This window comes from Salvelinus sp. IW2-2015, linkage group LG25, assembly GCF_002910315.2.
Source record: "Salvelinus sp. IW2-2015 linkage group LG25, ASM291031v2, whole genome shotgun sequence".
Lineage (NCBI taxonomy): Eukaryota > Metazoa > Chordata > Actinopteri > Salmoniformes > Salmonidae > Salvelinus > Salvelinus sp. IW2-2015.
In genome coordinates this window covers 1,533,880-1,553,736 of record NC_036865.1, presented here as the reverse complement: position 1 = coordinate 1,553,736, position 19,857 = coordinate 1,533,880, and the positions used below count along the sequence as shown (strand labels likewise).

General features: G+C 43.4%; 1 protein-coding gene across 8 annotated transcripts in view; it reads left to right on the top strand.

The window, feature by feature from the left end:
• The window catches only part of LOC111951954 (fibroblast growth factor receptor 2), a 117,203-nt gene that overhangs the window by 47,685 nt on the left and 49,661 nt on the right, over positions 1-19,857 (top strand). For 5 of the 8 annotated variants that reach the window (XM_070434851.1, XM_070434850.1, XM_070434856.1 and 2 more), the window contains 2 exons: positions 7,862-8,068; positions 9,039-9,180. In XM_070434851.1, the coding sequence (XP_070290952.1) occupies positions 7,862-8,068; positions 9,039-9,180 (349 nt within the window). Of the gene's footprint in view, positions 1-7,861; positions 8,069-9,037; positions 9,181-19,857 lie in introns of all 8 variants that reach the window. The other 3 variants (XM_070434853.1, XM_023970327.3, XM_070434854.1) reach the window with 1 other exon arrangement.

The following is a 19,857-nucleotide window of genomic DNA, read 5'->3' as shown; positions in this document are numbered from 1 at the left end:
GAATGAACCATTGCATTTCTGTTCAAAATTTTGTATGAAGACTGCCCAAATGTGCCAAATTTGTTTATTAATAACTTTTCATGTTCAAAGCTGTGCCCTCTACTCAAACAATAGCGTGGTATTATTTCACTGTAATAGCTACTGTAAATTGGACAGTGCAGTTAAATTAACAAGAATTTAAGCTTTCTGCCAATATCAGAAATGTCTATGTCCTGGAAAATGTTTTTGTTACTAACAACCTCATGCTAATCGCATTAGCCTATGTTAGCTCAACGTCCCACAGGGGACCCACTAATCCTGAAAAAGTTTTAACTAATTATGACAAATGTTAAGAATATGTTGAGCAATGTAATAAAGTGATGACTTTTCAAATACGTTACTTTACACATTATGTTGGCTACGCTATCCTTACGAACTGCATAGCATATCATTTCAGCAGTATGTACTGGTATTAGCTAGCTACCTAACGTTAGTTGGTTACTATTTCATCGAACTTGCCAGTATATGAACTAGATGCTATCTAACTAACTGCCCAATGTTTATTGACTTMATTATTCAACTCATTCCTAGTTGTGTGCGTTCTCAATTGACATTGTTAATTCGGGTGCGTTCGTAAATTCCTTCTGGCTATCTACTCGGATTCCAGAGCACTCGTCTGAGTGTGCCAGAGCGCAGAATAACTGAATCATTTACTAACGCTCTTCATCCGTTGAATATGTCCGGTGTCAGTAAAAGTCGGCAAAAAAAGCGTAATTCAATTGTTGCCAGTTACAGTCACCAACGCTCTGGATAACACGAAAAGAGCTTAACAAGCTCTGCTAGGGCGAGTAAAATGGTAAGAGTGAGGTGTTCTCTCATTTGTGTCCGGAAGTAGCTAGCCAATGTTTGCCAGTTAGCTTGGGTGCTTGACTGGCGTCCAGTGCGTGCTCTGAAAGCTCCGAGAGTGGAATGCTCTGAACGTACTAACGCCCAGAGCGCACTCTGAGCACACTCTGGCACTCCAGATTGAATTTACCAACACACCCGAAGTCGTAAAATGTCTAGCTAGTAATATGTTATGCCAACAAGATAGTAAGAGGTTGAATAGCAACAACATCAAATTCCGGTAGACAAGCGCATACTCATTAAGTATGTATCATACAGAATGTTAGTACGGGTATTCAAACACAGCTATAGTCAGTCGAGCAATAATATAATAATACTCTTAGCAAACCATTTTGTCTTTAATTTACAGTCAGTAGAATCTATGAGAATTGAAAGGTTCAGAACTTTTGTGAAACATCACAACAGAGTTAAAAAATATATGGAAAATATAAATCAAAACTGGATGGTGTTCAGAGATAGGTGGGAGGGGTTGAGTGGAGCTGAAGGATGGGACAAAATCAAACAAAAGATAACTACTGTAAAATGTATATAGTATGTATAAGGTGGAAGTAGAACCCAAAGTGTTGTTGTTCATTAGTTTATTCCAATTAGGGGAGGGATGGTAGGGTTAGGGGAAAATAATAAAGGAAAATATATTATTTATTTATACAGTGCATTCGGAAAGTATTGACACCCCTTTTTTCACATTTTGTTACATTACAGCAATTCTAAAATGTATCACCTATTTTCTTCCCTCATCAATCTACACACAATGCCCCATAATGACAAAGAGAAAACAGGTTTTTAGAAGTTTCAGCAAATATATAAAAAATTAAAAACAGAAATACCTTATTTACATAAGTATTCAGACCCTTTGCTATGAGACTCGAAATTGAACTCCGGTACATCCTGTTTCCATTGATCATCCTTGAGATGTATCTTCAACTTAATTGGACTCCACCTGTGGTAAATTCAATTGACTGGACATGATTTGAAAAGGCACACACCTGTCTATATAATGTCCCACAGTTGACAGTGCATGTCAGAACAAAAACTAAGCCATGAGGTCGAAAGAATTGTGGAAAAAGTGTGGGACAATTCAAGGGGTCTGAATACTTTATGAATGCACTGTATCTCCTTACTCGAGGGGTTTTGTCTCTCTCTCCACTTCCTCCCTCGTTTCTTTCTCTTTTTCACATCGTATCTCTTTCTCTCTTCTGGTTCTCGGGGAAAGTTGGGACGGACTGCATGTTTTTATAAAAGCAGGGTGTCTGTCTGTCTTGATGATATTGTCTGTCGGTGTTAGTGGGTGCCCTGAGATTGGATGCCAATTCCCTCATGGCTTCTTTCCTGGGTCTGATAATTTATTTCCTTTTTATTATTTCTCCTTGAGATAATACAAAAGAAAAAAAAAGTCACAGCCTCAATACTTACGGCTTGACTTTCTTAAATATCATATTTTTTCAATGTATTTGATATAGTGTGTGTGTGTTTTAAATGTATGTGTGTCTCCCTGTGTCTGCGCGAGTGGGTGTATGTGTTTAAATGTCTGTGTGTCTCTTTGTGTCGGCGCGAGTTCGTGTGTGTCTGTGTCTCTTTCACTACCGGTCAAAAGTTTGCCACCGTGATTTTCTTTTGCAGAACAAGCTTTATTTTGGTGTCCTATGTAACATTCTAATGCCTTGATTCCTTCCGAAATACACAGCTAAATTATTGAATACTTAAACGACTTTACCTCCCATATTGGTAAAAGTAATTGTGGTATTGAGTAGAAAGACATGACTTTACAATAAATATTACCGAAAATGTATGGATTCAGTGTGTTGTTAGTRGTTTTGGATATCGTCTAGGCCTATATGATCAGGACTATTTTCTAAGTAAGACAACCTTTTTAACATTAAACCTTCTCTTAGTAATGTAGTCAGAAAAACTAGTCTAGTCTACTCTTTCAATTTAATTTATTGTGGCAAAAACCTAAGAAAAAAGTTGTATTCTGAAAAGTAAACATGGATTCCCTGTTGAGAAACAATATAGAATTGCAGGAAAATGGTTTTAAAAATACACAACTTTTCAGGGGGAGTAACCCCAGACCACTCGCCAGATTGTGCAGCCCCACTTTTATAAAGTCAAACACCCGTTAATAGACCTATAGGTTTGATTGAAGAAAGGCAGGTGTTAAACATGGGCTTTGCTAAACAGAAAGCAGCAGTTGACTATTCCATTGTCGACACTTTAATCAAATCAGTAGTCCTATATAAATATCTTCAATAATGCCAAGTATCATGACATTTGTTTTATAACCTTCAATCTGTTTTCTTTTATCATATTTTGGACCAGAATGAGGCTCTCTCTCCACTACCTATTGTTCCTGCAGTGAGGATTCAACATCGTCATCAAATGTTTTCAGAATTTATCTGCAGATAATTGCCAAAAAGTAGTAGTAGCCTACCATTATGCAAACTAGGGAGGCAAATGAACGGCTCTCTCACAGATGTGACTTTGTTCCGTTCACTTAAAAGATCTGTTCAAAAAGAGCCATTTGTTCGCGAGCAACCCGTAACCGCTGTTGAAATGAAGTGCGTTTATAAAACCAAAACTAGTGGCAACTGAGCAGTCACCAACTCGAAGGAGACGAAATCTTAACTTTGCTGGAGTATTGAAACACATCATCATGAAATATTTTGAATCATTACATGGTGTGTTGTAACTCTTCTTAACCCTCTAAGGTCAATGTCCAAATCGAATTAGCATAATACAAAAATTCCCCCAAAACTCAGTTTAAGCTGAGATATGTTTTTTTTGTGCATTGGATGCGTATCAATCCACCGCATCCGCCTATGTCGCACCACCCCTTCTGCGGGGAAAGGTGACCGAGCTAGAGTGGAATTTGTCAGACCATGAGACATCCCAAAAATTGGTCTTCTCACAAGATCGTCTGTAGCGTCCGAACGGTTTGGCCTGCAAACTACTATGACCCCTCTATGGAAAGATGAGACTCTCACGAACACGATGGTGTTCTCCGTCTTGGGATTCGTACAGACGATCTGCCAACTTCTGTATGTAGCATCCGAATAGTTTGGGCTAGACACTAATATGACCATTCTGTGGAAAGGTGTGACTCACACGAACACGTAGAGTACCAGTCAGAAGTTTGGACACACCTACTCATTCAAGGGTTTTTCTTTATTTTTACTTTTTTCTATATTTTTTAATAATAGTGAAGACATCAAAACTCGGAAATAACACATATGGAATCATGTAGTAACCAAAAAAGTGTTAACCAAATAAAAATATAGTTTATATTTGAGATTATTCAAAGTAGCCACCCTTTGCCTTGATGACAGCTTTGCACACTCTTGGCATTCTCTCATTCAGCTTCATGTGGAATGCTTTTTCATGAGGATAACCAACGAGAGAGAAAATTTAGTGAGTTAACTCAATGGAAGTCTGGTTTTAATAACCTTGCATTTCCTATCTTGTCACGTGACTCTGTTTTTAGAGGATTGTGGGTAATTCAAAAACGTTTGATTTTATGATTCTTTCACACAATGTTGCGTGCATGTTTGAAGAAGGAAAAGCATATTTCTATGTTAGTATTAAACTCGTTGTGCCATGAGATGTAATGGATCATGAACGGATATCAAAACCGTTAGGCAAATTTACATTCAATCAGGACAGCACCTATTCACACATTCATGATTGTCAATTGAAAAGGCATGTGCAGAATCCTCCATTTTTGCAGTTTAACCTCCAGTTAGTGCTGTTCGTTTGAACACTGTGCTTTACAATGCCTTCCAAAACGGTATAAAATGGCAAATGATTAAATACAGAAAATAAAGTAAAACATCAAGACCCTTCAGAATAAGGAATCTAATTCTGTACTAGACAGGATTCAAAAGCTTTAGAGAGAGGAAACTGCACCAAAGAGAAGGTATCTAATTCTGCACTAAACAGGACTCTAAATACCAAAATAGTATTTTCAATATTTGCCTCTCCTATATCAGAGATAAAAGAAAGATCAGGAAATGTATATATATATACACATTTTGTTACAGCCTTATTCTAAAATTGATTAAATACAACATTTTGCTCATGAATCTACACATAATACCCCATAATGACAAAGCGATAACATGGTTTTAGAAATGTTTGTAAATTTATTCGAAAAAAGAGAAAAAGAATGACATGAATTTACATAAGTATTCAGACCCTTTGCTATGAGACTCGAAATTGAGCTCAGGTGCATCCTGTTTCCATTGATCATCCTTGAGATGTTTCTACAACTTGATTGGAGTCCACTTGTGGTAAATTCAATTGATTGGACATGATTTGGAAATGCACCGACCTGTCTATAAGGTCCCACAGTTGACAGCGCCTGTCAGAGCAAAAACCAAGCCATGAGGTCAAAGGAATTGTCTGTAGAGTTCCGAGACAGGATTGTTTAGAGGCACAGATCTGGTGAAGGGTTAATTTTTTTTATTGAAGGTCCCCAAGAACACAGTGGCCTCCAACATTCTTAAGTGGAAGAAGTTTGGAACCACCAAGCCTCTTCCTAAAGCTGGSCGCCCGGCCAAACTGAGCAATCTGGGGAGAAGAGCCTTGGTCAGGGAGATGACCAAGTGTTCCTCTGTGGAGATGGGAGAACCTTCCAGAAGGACAACCATCTCTGCAGCACTTCACCAATCAGGCCTTTATGGTAGAGTGGCCAGACGGAAGACACTCCTTAGTAAAAGCCCACTTGGAGTTTGCCAAAAGGCACCTAAAGGACACTCAGACCATGAGAAACAAGATTCTCTGCTCTGATGAAACCAAGATTGAACTCTTTAGCCTCAATGCCAAGCGTCATGTCTGGAGGAAACCAAGTGAAGCGGTGAAGCATGGTTGTGGCAGCATCATGCTGTGGGGATGTTTTTCAGCGGCAGGGCCTGGGAGACTAGTCAGAATCGAGGGAAAGATAAATACCTCAAACTGGGGCATAGGTTCACCTTCAAACAGGACAGTGACCCTAAGCACACAGCAAAGACAAAGCAAGAGTGGCTTCAGGACAAGTCTCTGAATGTCCTTGAGTGGCCCAGCCAGAGCCCAGACTTGAACCCAATCTCTGGAGAGACCTGTAGATAGCTGTGCAGAGACACTCCCCATCCAACCTGACAGAGCTTGAGAGGATCTGCAGAGAAGAATGGGAGAAACTCCCCAAATACAGGTGTGCCAAGCTTGTAGTGCCATACCCAAGACGACTTGGAAGGCTGTAATCACTGCCAAAGGTGCTTCAAAAAAGTACTGAGTAAAGGGTCTGAATACTTATGTAGATGTGATATCAGTTTTTTATTTGTAGTAATTTTGCAACAATTTCTAAAAACCTGTTTTTGCTTTGTCTTTATGGGGTATTGTGTTTAGATTGATTAGGTAAAAAAAAACGATTGAATCAATTTTAGAATAAGGCTGTAACGTACTGTAACAAAATGTGTAAAAAGTTAAAGGGTCTGAATACTTCCGAATGCACTATGGGAGGTGTAAATTCACTCGCAGGAGACGATGAAGAAGCATCATGCTCTCCCTCCTCTGTGTAAAGAAATTAGACTGCAGCCAACCACATCACACAACAGAAAACACGGACAGACATCGGACTGACACATCAGCAGTGCTTCCCTATCATCGCTCGCTTTGTGACCGACGGTTGATCACTAGAACATGCGTATCGTTCATTCTAGCGGGAGAAAGATATACGGACTTTACTGACTCGTGACTTTAAAAGTTTTAAATGAAAAGAAGCCTAGTTCATTTATGAAGTGGAAAAAGTAGCCGGGTGACAATCTCTGTTGTTGGCTGTTTAGCCGACAGTCGACGGCACATTTTGAAACACTGCCTTTATGTACTCGCAGAAAATAGCCTTGTTTTGTCTCTAAACAAAATAAAATGATCACAGGCAGCCGAATAATAATTCCTTTGGGAATAATATCTTTAATTTATTGCCCTAGTTCCACGTATCTGCTCTGGTGGCGCCTGCAAGACGCTGCCTGCTGTCTATGTTGCGGCTGTTTTCTGTGATTTTTGGACCAGGGGATACAATGCTGACAGGAGAAAGGTTCCTACATGTTATTATTTCCCCCTGACTGCACATTACACGGGCCTTGTTTGTAGCTGTGGGTGGATGGCATGCATTATGGAACAGGCTGTGGTCCTATAGCCACTCAGAGACAGACCCAGACCCGTTTCTTTCAGACAGGAAGCTCAGGCCATATACAACCACAAAGGGCACCACTCACTTGTTTGCCCTCTGAAGTGAAGTGTGTCTGTGTGACGTGTGTGTGAAAGAGAGAGGGAGAGAGCAAGAGTAAGCGTGTGTGTGTGTGTGTGTGAGTGCATGCGTGTGTGTGAGTGCATGCGTGTGTATTTGAGAGAAAGAGAATGTGTGTCTGCACCCTGCATGTGTGGTTGTCAAGTAGCCCTGAATGTAGGCACATAGTACGCACAGCCTACTGCTTGAGCTCAGTCAAGATGTACTCTCCAACAGACTGTGTTTGCCCCCTTTGATCTGGTTTACCCCCTCTTCTCATATCAATTGCATTTCCTGTCTGTCCTAGATGGGCAGTAAGTAGATGGTTGTTTGATGAAGAGAAGGAGGAGAGAGAGATTTTTTTTTGCGTGTGCGTCTTTGTCATTATTTATGTTTTGTTTTGTCATCTAGCGATGATGTGTGGTGTGGTGTGTGTGTGTGTGTGTGTGTGTGTGTGTGTGTGTGTGTGTGTGTGTGGTGTGGTGTGGTGTGTGTGTGTGTGTGTGTGTGTGTGTGTGTGTGTGTGTTGTTGTGTGTGTGTGGTGTGTGCGCGTGCGTGCGTCGTGTTTCCATGGCGTGTGTTGTTTATACATGGGCGTCTATCAGATGTAGTGTGTCCATGTCTGTCTGTTTAAGTGGTGTGTGCATGTGTCAAGAGTCAGTATGTGCCTCTACGTTCCACTTTTTATTCCTCTCTGACCCTCTCCCCTCCCCCATCAGCCAGTAACGAAGATACGGTGACGGGTCTGATGTCACCTGACTACGTGGAGATAGCCATCTACTGCATCGGGGTGTTCTTGATCGCCTGTATGGTGGTCATCGTGGTGGTGTGCCGGATGAGGAATACGGCTAAGAAGCCTGACTTTGGCAATCAGCCAGCAGTCCACAAACTCAGCAAGCAGATACCTCTGCGCCGCCAGGTAACAGAAAGTAGATAAGGGGTTTCCAAGGCCTTTAACACCCGTAGAAACACAAACTCCACACACACATGCATTCATACATCATTATTTTTTCACACTATCGTGCTGACCCGAACTAAACTGTACTGACTAGGATATTATATTTTCATGGTTTCAGCTACTATGGTGGATGTGTAACCAGGCCAGCTCWGTACAGCTTGGTTTGGCTCGGTTCGGGTATAGCAGTGTGAAAAGCCCTATATACTCAGATTTATATGCAAATTACAGAAAATAGTCCAAAGTTTACCTACCAAGAGCGGAAAACACAAAAAAAGTTCCACCAAATTTGTACTCCTGACATAGATCTTACTCATTTGGGTTACTGGTACTCTAATTTGAGAGCCCACGAAATGTAGCTGTTCATGGGAAGTGGATTTTCATAACAATACTGTAACTAATATATCGCACTGCTTGAGGTGCTAAGCCCCAGTTAACTCTACTGAAAGACGGCTAGCTACAGTGCATGGCGTCTGAGCATGTTAGCACTGTTATCCATCACCTCTAGCTCCTGCTCTAGCTCCTCTACTTCTCTGTGAGTGATGCTTTTCCCTCAAGGGGAAAAACACAAACTCCAAGAGGTACAAAAAGTGTTGGATTACATTCCTGCGAGAGACGGGTGGTTCCTGTGTCAAGGTAAGGTTAGGAGGAAAGGAGATAGGAGCCCTGAGGACAATGACAACAGCATGATAAATGGACACATTCATCAGATTGAACGTTACTCCCTAGCACTGAGTTGTTGCTCAACTCTAATGATTACTGACATGCATTCACTCGTTTTTAAAAGGGAAGGAAAATATGTTGATTTGCACAATATCAATCAATATCAGTCATTTGATCTTTAGTTATGGAGACACGTGCACACACACACACCTACACGCCTTTTTTATATGACCAGTGTATCTAGACGGGTGATCAGCCAATCCGTCTCCTCCTACAGGTGTCAAATGACTCCAGCTCCTCGATGAACTCCAGCACTCCATTGGTCCGCATCACCACGCGACGCAGCTCGGCTGGCCACGACGACCCCATCCCAGAGTATGACCTCCCCGAGGACCCACGCTGGGAGTTCTCCAGAGACAGGTGAGGGACAGAGACAGGAACCGAAGTAGGAATAGGGAGGGGGGAGGTATAGGGTGTGGCACCTCGTCGGTATGGCTGCATTTCAGGCTTCCTACATAGCAGTCGCTCAGCAAACCCCGCAACACCTAGATACGTGATTACCATGTCAGTAACTACATCACTGCCRGACTCAATGCGAGACTGCAATATAGGACATTTGTCTTTCAATCATTGGTTAATTTGCGTTGCTTAACTGCTTCACAGACCCCCTGGAATGTGGCCTACAGTGGCTTTATCCTCAGGTATTTCTCTGAGAATCGGTGAGGCCCAAGGCTGGCTGCATACTGTTGTAAGCTGCAGTCAGTGAGGTTTTTGCTCAGTTGGAATGTACAGTATTTCTACCTAACTGCAAACACCCCCAGAAATGAATCCAGTGCAGGGTACCATTTGTAAGAGGTTGAGGCAGTGATTTCGCAATTTAAAGTGAAAGTTGCTCCTTACTTAATTGTCTCCTAACTATATGCATTATAGTAGCAGATTACCCCCCCCATCATGGTATAATAACGGCAACTTATGCAAACATTTAGCTAACTGATTGTATCAGCAGGCTGTTACATGAGGCACTATTGTTGTCTGGTGTAATATACCATTAAGCACCATTGAACATGGTTTATTATCTGTAATGATTAACCAGTGAGTAATGGCTATGACTGTGATAAAGAACAATGAGTCATTTCTGAGTACTACACTGTACCAGGGTAGTGTTCATTAGGCACAAKACAGAAGAATGAGGGACTGAAAGAGGAAGGGACAACCTGGACTTGTCCATTTAAGAAACCCTCATTTTTGTTTTCTATTGCAAAATGTTTTCAAATCTTCAGCCTAATGATCAGGACCCTGTGTTGAAAAAGTTTAAACAAAATTGTGAATGTTTTTATAGGCAATTTTTTTTTTACAATGTTAGTTGTTGCAGTTATCACACAACTACCACTAACATGTCCTCATCGTAAAGGGAAAATTTGAAAAACAAACAAATATCTCAAACAACAATGCTTAAATGTTAGGAGTATCCATTTTATTATTTTTGCTAGTTCATTAACCAGAMATGTAATGCAGAAAGGAAAGAGAAGCTCAAGCAAGGAACGAGGGGCCGTGCGGTGTGCATCTATGAGTGACGAGGGGAGCAGGAAGGGGGGGGGGAGATAGCAAGCAAGTCGACTCACGCTGGTAGACTTACTAATTGCTTGGTATTTATCATCTCATCTGAATACATAGTACCTGTTTTGACTGCATCAAACCGAGAAACGCTAGCTGAAAAGCAAGAGCAGCAACAGCATAAATTATAACATTTTCTCCGTCTCTCCTGCTTTGTGAATTCACATGAATTCACATGGAGTTTTATGCATTTTRCTCATTGTTTTAASGGAAAACCGATAAAACATTACTGTTTAAACGTTAAGAAAATGTTTCCATGTATCACATCCCTAGTGTGTGTGTGCCATGGCTATAGTCTGTCTGTTTGTGCTGTGACTGTTTGCTTTGCCTCATACCAGAACAGTTAGTCCCTACGAGTTGAACTAATGGCCTCAGTCAGCTTCAGTGGAAAGTGTCAGGCTGAGGGACACAACACTCATACACGCAGTGCATTCGGAAAAGTATTCAGACCCCTTGACCGTTTCAACATTTTGTTACGTTACAGCCTTATTCTAAAATGGATTCACACATTTTGCTGCCACCACCTTGCTTCACTGTAGGGATGGTGCCAGGTTTCCTCCAGACGTGACACTTGGCATTCAGGCCAAGGAGTTCAATCTTGGTTTCATCAGACCAGAGAATCTTGTTTCTCATGGTCTGAGAGTCCTTTAGGTGTCTTTTGGCAAATTTCAAGTGGGCTGTCATGTGCCTTTTACTGAGGAGTGGCTTCCATCTGGCCACTTTACCATAAAGGCCTGATTGGTGGAGAGCTGCAGAGATGGTTGTCCTTCTGGAAGGTCCTCCCATCTCCACAGAGGAACTCTGGAGCTCTGTCAGGGTGACCATTGGGTTCTTGGTCACCTCCCTCATCAAGGCTCTCCCGCGATTGCTCAGTTTAGCCAGGCGGCCAGCTCTAGGAAGAGCCTTGGTGGTTCCAAACTTATTCCACTTAATGATGATGGAGGCCACTGTGTTCTTGGGGACCTTAAATGCTGCAGAAATGTTTTGGTACTTTTCCCCAGGTCTGTGCCTCGACACAATCCTGTCTCCACATTTTGGCTTGGTTTGGTTTTTGTTCTGACATGCATTGTCAACTGTGGGACTTTATATAGACAGGTGTCTATGCCTTTCCAAATCATGCCCAATCAATTGAATTTACCACAYGTGGACTCCAATCAAYTTGTAGAAACATCTCAAGGATGATCAATGGAAACAGGTTGCACCTGAGCTCAATTTTGAGTCTCATAGCAATGGGTCTGAGTCTCATAGCAAAGGGTCTGAATACATATGTAAATAAGGTATTTCTTTATATATTTGCAAAAYATTCAACAAAKCTGTTTTCGCTTTGTCATTATGGGGTGTTGTGTGTAGATTTGTAAAACAAAATGTGTGAATCCATTTTATACTAAGGCTGTAACGTAAAAAAAYATGTGGAAAAGGGGGTCTGAATAATTCCCGAATGCACTGTAGTGATTTAGCTGTGGTGAGGTCTTTTGTTGTTAATATTAAGCAATAGGGAAAACCCAGGCCGTAAAGCACACTCTGGCTCTTTGGTAATTAACATGCCTTCGCCTGTGGTGTAAGGCCAAGSCATGTTAGTGTGAATATTTAACAGTAGGGGATCAAAAGCATTCCCAGAAGAATTCCCTTATCTCTGAAAATCATTTCTCATGTGTTCTTTTCTGTACTCGGGATTGTCTGTTTGCGCGCGAGTAGAATTGAAGTTGCATGGCAATAAAAAGTGACCAAGTCAGTTATAGCAAAATGTAATTGATGCGCCAATGAAAGGAACTGTTTGTGTTGTGTGAGTTATGGGTGGAATGCAAACGTTTTGCGAAAATTCTAAATGTTCTCCTTAGCATGCTCAATTGAGCCCTCTCTCTCTATCTCTCTCCCCGTCTGTGTGTGTGTGTCTCTCTCGCTCTTTTCTCTCTCTCTCTCTCTCTCTCTCTCTCTCTCTCTCTTTCATTCATCTCTGTCCCCCTCCGCTCCTCCTCTGTCATTCCCAAGTGCCTCAGGGGCCGTGTTGGAAATGCACAACATTCAGGAATGCTAACGTTTGTGGTGGCGTGAAAGGAAAAATAACATTGATTATGTGTGGTGGGCCAGTGCAGAATGGGTGCCATTGAGCTAGGAGTGGGGTAGTTGGGAAGCATGTATGTGGACAGAATAGGGATTGTGTTTCTGTGATGGGGTGCTGGCCTCAGGCCCCTGAGCCAGTGTGAATGTTTACACAGCCGCAAGACTGGGCTGCAGGGGCGGGGCCACCACCAGTCAATCAAACTAAGATCAGAGGGTCAATCTATGACCAAAGAGTCAAAGGTCAGGGAGGTGTTGTGACCATGAGTAATAGTGGTGTGGAGTGTGTGGGGCTTGGTCTAGGGGTGTGTGTGTGTGTGTGTGTGTGTGTGTGTGTGTGTGTGTGTGTGTGTGTGGTGTATAAAGGAAGTATTAGATGTAATATGTGGTAGCTATTCTGAGACCTTTCCATTACAAAGTGGTGTCAGAATTTTATGCAAACTGAGTGAGAGTAACTAGATTTACAGTTGAAGTCGGAAGTTTACATACACTTAGGTGGAGAAATTAAAACTAGTTTTTAACCACTCCACAAATTTCTTGTTAACAAGCTTAGTTTTGGTAAGTTCGGTTAGGACATTACTTTGTCATGACACAAGTCATTTTCCAACAACGTTTACAGACAGATTATTTCACTTATAAGTCACTGTATCACAATTCCAGTGGTCAAGAAGTTTACATGCATTAAGTTGACTGGCCATTAACAGCTTGGAAAATTCTAGAAAATTATGACATGGCTTTAGAAGCTTCTGATAGGCTAATTGACATCATTTGAGTCAATTGAAGGTGTACCTTTGGATGTATTTCAAGGCCTACCTTCAAACTCAGTGCCTCTTTGCTTGACATCATGGGAAAATCAAAAGAAATCAGCCAAGATCTCAGAAAAAAAAATTGTAGACCTCCACAAGTCTGATTCATCCTTGGGAAAAATTTCCAAATGCCTGAAGGTACCACGTTCATCTGTACAAACAATAGACGCAAGTATAAACACCATTGGACCATGCAGACGTCATACCGCTCAGGAAGGAGACGCGTCTGTCTCCTAGAGCTGAACGTACTTTGGTGTGAAAAGTGCAATCAATCCCAGAACAACAGCAAATGACCTTGTGAAGATTCTGGAGGAAACGGGTACAAAAGTATTTATATCCACAGTAAAACGAGTCCAATATCGACATAACCTGAAAGGCCGCTCAGCAAGGAAGAAGCCACTCCTCCAAAACCGCCATTAAAAAAGCCAGACTACGGTTTGCAACTGCACATGGGACAAAGATCATTTTTGGAGAAACGTCCTCTGGTCTGATGAAAACAAAAATAGAACTGTTTTGGCCATAATGACCATCGTTATGTTTGAGGAAAAAGGGTGAGGCTTGCAAGCCGAAAAACACCATCCCAACCGTGAAGCACGGGGTGGCAGCAATCAGGTTGTGGGTGTGCTTTGCTGCAGGAGGGTCTGGTGCACTTAACAAAATAATGCATCAAGGCAGGACAATTATGTGGACATATTGAAGCAACATCTCACGACATCAGTCAGGAAGTTAAAGCTTGGATGCAAATGGGTCTTCCAAATGGATAATAGACCCAAGCATACTTCCAATTTGTGGGCAGAACTGAAAAAGCTTATGTGAGCAAAGAGGTCTACAAACCTGACTCGGTTACCAGCTCTGTCAGGAGGAATTGCCCAAATTCACCCAACTTATTGTGGAAAGCTTGTGGAAGGCTACCTGAAACGTTTGGCCCAAGTTAAACAATTAAAGGCAATGCTACCAAATTATAATTGGATGTTGTGAATCTTCGACCTACTGGGAATGTGATGAAAGAAATAAAAGCTGAAATAAATCATTCTCTCAACTATTATTCTGACATTTCACATTCTTAAATAAAGTGGTGATCCTAACTGAACTAAGACAGGGAATTTTTACTAGGATTAAATGTCAGAKATTGTGAAAAACTGATTTTAAATGTATTTGGCTAAGGTGTATGTAAACTTCCGACTTCGTCTGTATATTACTCCACAAGGAGCGGGAGACTAATCCGGACGCTGATAAGAAATCTTGCTATGCTCTCAGACGAACATTCAAACAAGCAAAGCGTCAATACAGGATTAAGATTGAATCCTACTACATCGGCTCTGACGCTCGTCGGATGTGGTAGGGCTTGAAAACTATTATGGACTACAAAGGGAAACTCAGGCGCGAGCTGGCCAGTGACGCGAGCCTACCAGACGAGCTAAATGCCTTTTATGCTTGCTTCGAGGCAAGCAACACTGAATGTACGAGAGCACCAGCTGTTCTGGATGACTGTGTGTTAACGCTCTCGGTAGCCGATGTAAACAAAGCCTTTAAACAGGTCAACATTCACAAAGCCGCTGGGCCAGACGGATTACCAGGCACGTGTACTCAAAGCATGCTAAGCATGCGCGGACCAAATGCGCGGACCAACTTCGTGGGCACACCATAGTGCCCTCGAAGCTCATCACTAAGCTAAGGACTCTGGGACTAAACACCTCCCTCTGCAACTGGATCCTGGACTTCCTGACGGGATGCCCCCAGGTTGTAAGAGTAGGCAACAACACGTCTGCCACGCTGATTCTTAACACTGGGTCCCCTCAGGGGTGTGTACTTAGTCCCTTCCTGTATTCCCTGTTCACCCACGACTGCATGGCCAAACACGACTCCAACACCATCATTAAGTTTGCTAACGACACAACCATGGAGTGCCTGATCACTGACAACGATGATGCGGCCTATAGGGAGGAGGTCAGAGAACTGGCAGTGTGGTGCTAGGACAACAACCTCTCCCTCAATGTGAGCAAGACTAAGGAGCTGATCGTGGACTACAGGAAAAGGCGGGCCGAACAGGCCCCCATTAAAATTGTCGGGGCGGTAGTGGAGCGGGTCGAGAGTTTCAAGTTCCTTGGTGTCCACATCACCAACAAACTAGAATGGTCCAAACACACCAAGATAGTCGTGAAGAGGGCACGACAACACCTATTCCCCCTCAGGAAACTWAAAAGATTTGGCATGGGTTCTCAGATCCTCAAAAGGTTCTACAACTGCAACATCGAGAGCATCCTGACTGGTTGCATCACTGCCTGGTACGACAACTGCTCTGCCTCCGACAGCAAGGCACTACAGAGGGTAGTGCGTACAGCCCAGTACATCACTGGGGCTAAGCTGCCTGCCATCCAGGACCTCTACACCAGACCCCAGCCACCTCAGTCATAGACTGTTCTCTCTACTACCGCATGGCAAGCGGTACCGGAGTGCCAAGTCTAGGACCAAAAGGCATCTCAACAGTTTTTACCCCCAAGCCATAWCACTCCTGAACAGGTAATCAAATGGAAAATGTGCATTGTGTGCCCACCCCCCAACCCCTCTTTTACGCTGCTGATACTCTCTATTTATCATATATGCATAGTCACTTTTACCATACCTACATGTACATACTACATCAATCAGCTCCACTAACCGGTGCCTGTATATAGCCTCGCTACTGTTATAGCCTCGCTACTGTTATTTTTCACTGTCTTTTTTTTACTGTGTTTTATTTTGTTTTTGTATTTCTTTACTTATATTGTTTCACCTAATCCCTTTTTTAATTTAGAAATTGCACTGTTGGTTAGTAAGTAAGCATTTCACTGTAAGGTCTACTACACTGTTGTATTCGGCGCATGTGACAACTTTGATTTGACTAGGCATCAGGATAGATAATGGACAGTAGCAGCAGCGTGTGTGTGTGTGTGTGTGTGTGTGTGTGTGTGTGTGTGTGTGTGTGTGGGTGTAGTTGGTGTGTGTGTGTGGTGGTGTTGTGTGTGTGGTGTGTGTGTGTGTGTGTGTGTGTGTGTGTGTGCGCATGTTGTGTGTGTGTGTGTGTGTGCGCATGTAGTGTGTGTGTGCGTATGTAGTGTGTGTGCGCGATATGTATTGTGTGGCGCGCATATGTAGTGTGTGTGCGGGCATATGTATGTGTGTGTGTATTGGGATGCCGAAAGAGATGGCTGCCTCGCTCCGTGTTCCTTGGAAATATGCAGTTTTTGTTTTTTTACGTGTTATTTCTTACATCGACCTACGCTACGCCGGGTAATCTTAGGTTTCATTACATACAGTCGGGAGGAACTACTGAATATACGATTAACGTCAACTCATCATCGTTCTACCAGGAATATGACTTTCCCGAAACGGATCCAGTGTTTTGCCTTCCACACAATACAATGGATCTGATCCCAGCCGGCGACCCTGTGGCGACGCCGAAAAAGGGGAAAACGTGGCGTCTCGTGGTCAGGCTTCGGAGACGGCCACATCGCGCTCCACTCCCTAGATACTACTCGCCAATGTCCAGTCTCTTGACAATAAGGTTGATGAAATCCGAGCACGGGTAGCATTCCAGAGAGACATCAGGGATTGCAACGTGCTCTGCTTCACGGAAACATGGCTAACCAAGGGACGCTAACGGAGTCGGTGCAGCCAGCTGGTTTCTTTCATGCATCGCGGCCGACAGAAACAAACATCTTTCCGGTAAGAAGAGGGGGCGGGGGGTATGCCTTATGATTAACGAGAAGTGGTGTGATCATCATAACAACACACAAAATCAGTCGTTCTGTTCACCTGATCTAGAACTCCTCACAATCAAATGTCGACCGCATTATCTACCAAGGGAATTCTCGTCAATCATAATCACAGCCGTATACATTCCCCCGCCAAGCAGACACATCGATGGCCCTGAACGAACTTTATCTGACTCTTTGTAAACTGGAAACCACACACCCTGAGGCTGCATTCATCGTAGCTGGGGATTTTAACAAGGCTAATCTAAAAACAAAACTCCCTAAATTCTATCAGCATATCGATTGTGCTACCAGGGCTGGAAAACACTAGACCATTGTTATAACTAATTTCCGCGACGCTTATAAGGCCTCCCCCGCCCCCCCTTTCGGAAAAGCTGACCACGACTCCATTTTGTTGATTCCAGCCTACAAACAAAAACTCAAACAACAAGCTCCCGCGCTCAGGTCTGTTCAACGCTGGTCCGACAATCTGAATCCACGCTTCAAGACTGCTTCGATCACGCGGATTGGAATATGTTCCGCATCGCGTCCAACAACAATATTGACGAATATGCTGATTCGGTGAGCGAGTTCATTAGAAGTGCATTGACGATGTCGTACCCACAGCAACGATAAAAACATATCCCAAACCAGAAACGTGGATTGCGAGGCAAGCTTCGCGTGAAACTGAAAGCGCGAACCACTGCTTTTAACCAGGGCAAGGTGACCGGAAGCATGACCGAATACAAACAGTGTAGCTATTCTCTCCGCAAGGCAATCAACAGGCTAAGTCTCAATACAGAGACAAAATCGAGTCGAAATTCAACAGCTAGACACAAGAGGTATGTGCAGGGTCTACAGTCAATCACGGATTACAAAAAGAAAACCAGCCCCGTCGAGGACCAGGATGTCTTTGCTCCCAGACAGGCTAAACAACTTTTTTGCCGCTTTGAGGACAATACAGTGCCACTGACACGGCCCCCTACCAAAACCTGCGGCCTCTCTTCACTGCAGCCGAGGTGAGTAAAACATTTAAACGTGTTAACCCTCGCAAGGCTGCAGGCCCAGACGGCATTCCCAGCCGCGTCCTAGAGCATGCGCAGACCAGCTGGCTGGTGTGTTTACGGACATATTCAATCAATCCTTATCCCAGTCTGCTGTTCCCACATGCTTCAAGAGGGCCCACCATTGTTCCTGTTCCCAAGAAAGCTAAGGTAACTGAGCTAAACCGACTACGCCCCGTAGCACTCACTTCCGTCATCATGAAGTGCTTTGAGAGACTAGTCAAGGACCATATCACCTCCACCTACCGGACACCTAGACCACTCAATTTGCTTACCGACCAATAGGTCCACAGACGACGCAATCGCAACCACACTGCACACTGCCCTTAACCTCTCGGACAAGGAATACCCATGTGAGAATGCTGTTCATCCGATTACAGCCAGCATTTAACACCATATGTACCCTCCAAACTCGTCATCAAGCTCGAGACCCTGGGTCTCGACCCCCGCCCTTGTGCAACTGGTCCTGGACTTCCTGACGGGCCCCCCAGGTGGTGATGGTAGGGTAACAACATCTCCACCCCGCTGATCCTCAACACTGGGGCCCCACAAGGGTGCGTTCTGGAGCCCTCTCCTGTACTCCCTGTTCACCCACGACTGCGTGGCATGCACGCCTCCAACTCAATCATCAAGTTTGCGGATGACACTACAGTGGTAGGCTTGATCACCAACAACGACGAGACGGCCTACAGGGAGGAGGTGAGGGCCCTCGGAGTGTGGTGTCAGGAAAATAACCTCATACTCAACAGTCAACAAAACAAAGGAGATGATTGTGACTTCAGGAAACAGCAGAGGGAGCACCCCCTGATTCCACATCGACGGGTCAGCTATGAGATAGGTGGAGAAGTTTTAAGTTCCTCGGTGTACTCACTCACGGACAAACTGAACTGGTCCACCCACACAGACAGCGTGTGTGAAGAAGGCGCAGACAGCGCCTCTTCAACCTCAGGAGGCTGAAGAAAATCTCGGCTTGTCACCAAAAAAGCACTCACAAACTTCTACAGATGCACAATCGAGAGCATCCTGTTCGGGCGTATCAGCGCCTGGTACGGCAACTGCTCCGCCCACAACGGTAAAGGCTCTCCAAGAGGGTAGTGAGGTCTGCAGAACCGCATCACCAGGGGCAAACTACCTGCCCTCCAGGACACTCTACACCACCCGATGTCACAGGAAGGACATAAAGATCATCAAGGACACAACCACCCAAGCCACTGCCTGTTCACCGCTATCATCCAGAAGGCGAGGTCAGTACAGGTGCATCAAAGCAGGGACCGAGAGACTGAAAAACAGCTTATCATATCTCAAGGCCATCAGACTGTTAAAGCAGCCACCACTAACATTTAGCGGCCGCTAGCCAACATACTGACTCAACTCCAGCCACTTTAAAAATGGGAATTGATGGAAATTATGTAAAAATGTACCACTAGCCACTTTAAGCAATGCCACTTAATACACATGTTTACGATACCCTACATTACCCATCTCATATGTATATATACTAACTTACTCAATATATATACTGCATCTTGCATCTTTATATGCAATTACTATGTACCACTAGCCACTTTAAACTATGCCACTTTATAGTATTACATACAGCTACAGTCACATCTACATATGTATATACCGTACTCTATACCATCTACGCATTGCATGAAGCCGTTCTGTACCACCACTCATTCATATATCTTTATGTACATATTCTTTATCCCTTTACACTTGTGTGTGTGTGTAAGGTAGTAGTGTGGAATTGTTAGGTTAGATTACTGTTGGTTATTACTGCATTGTCGGAACTAGAAGCACAAGCATTTCGCTACACTC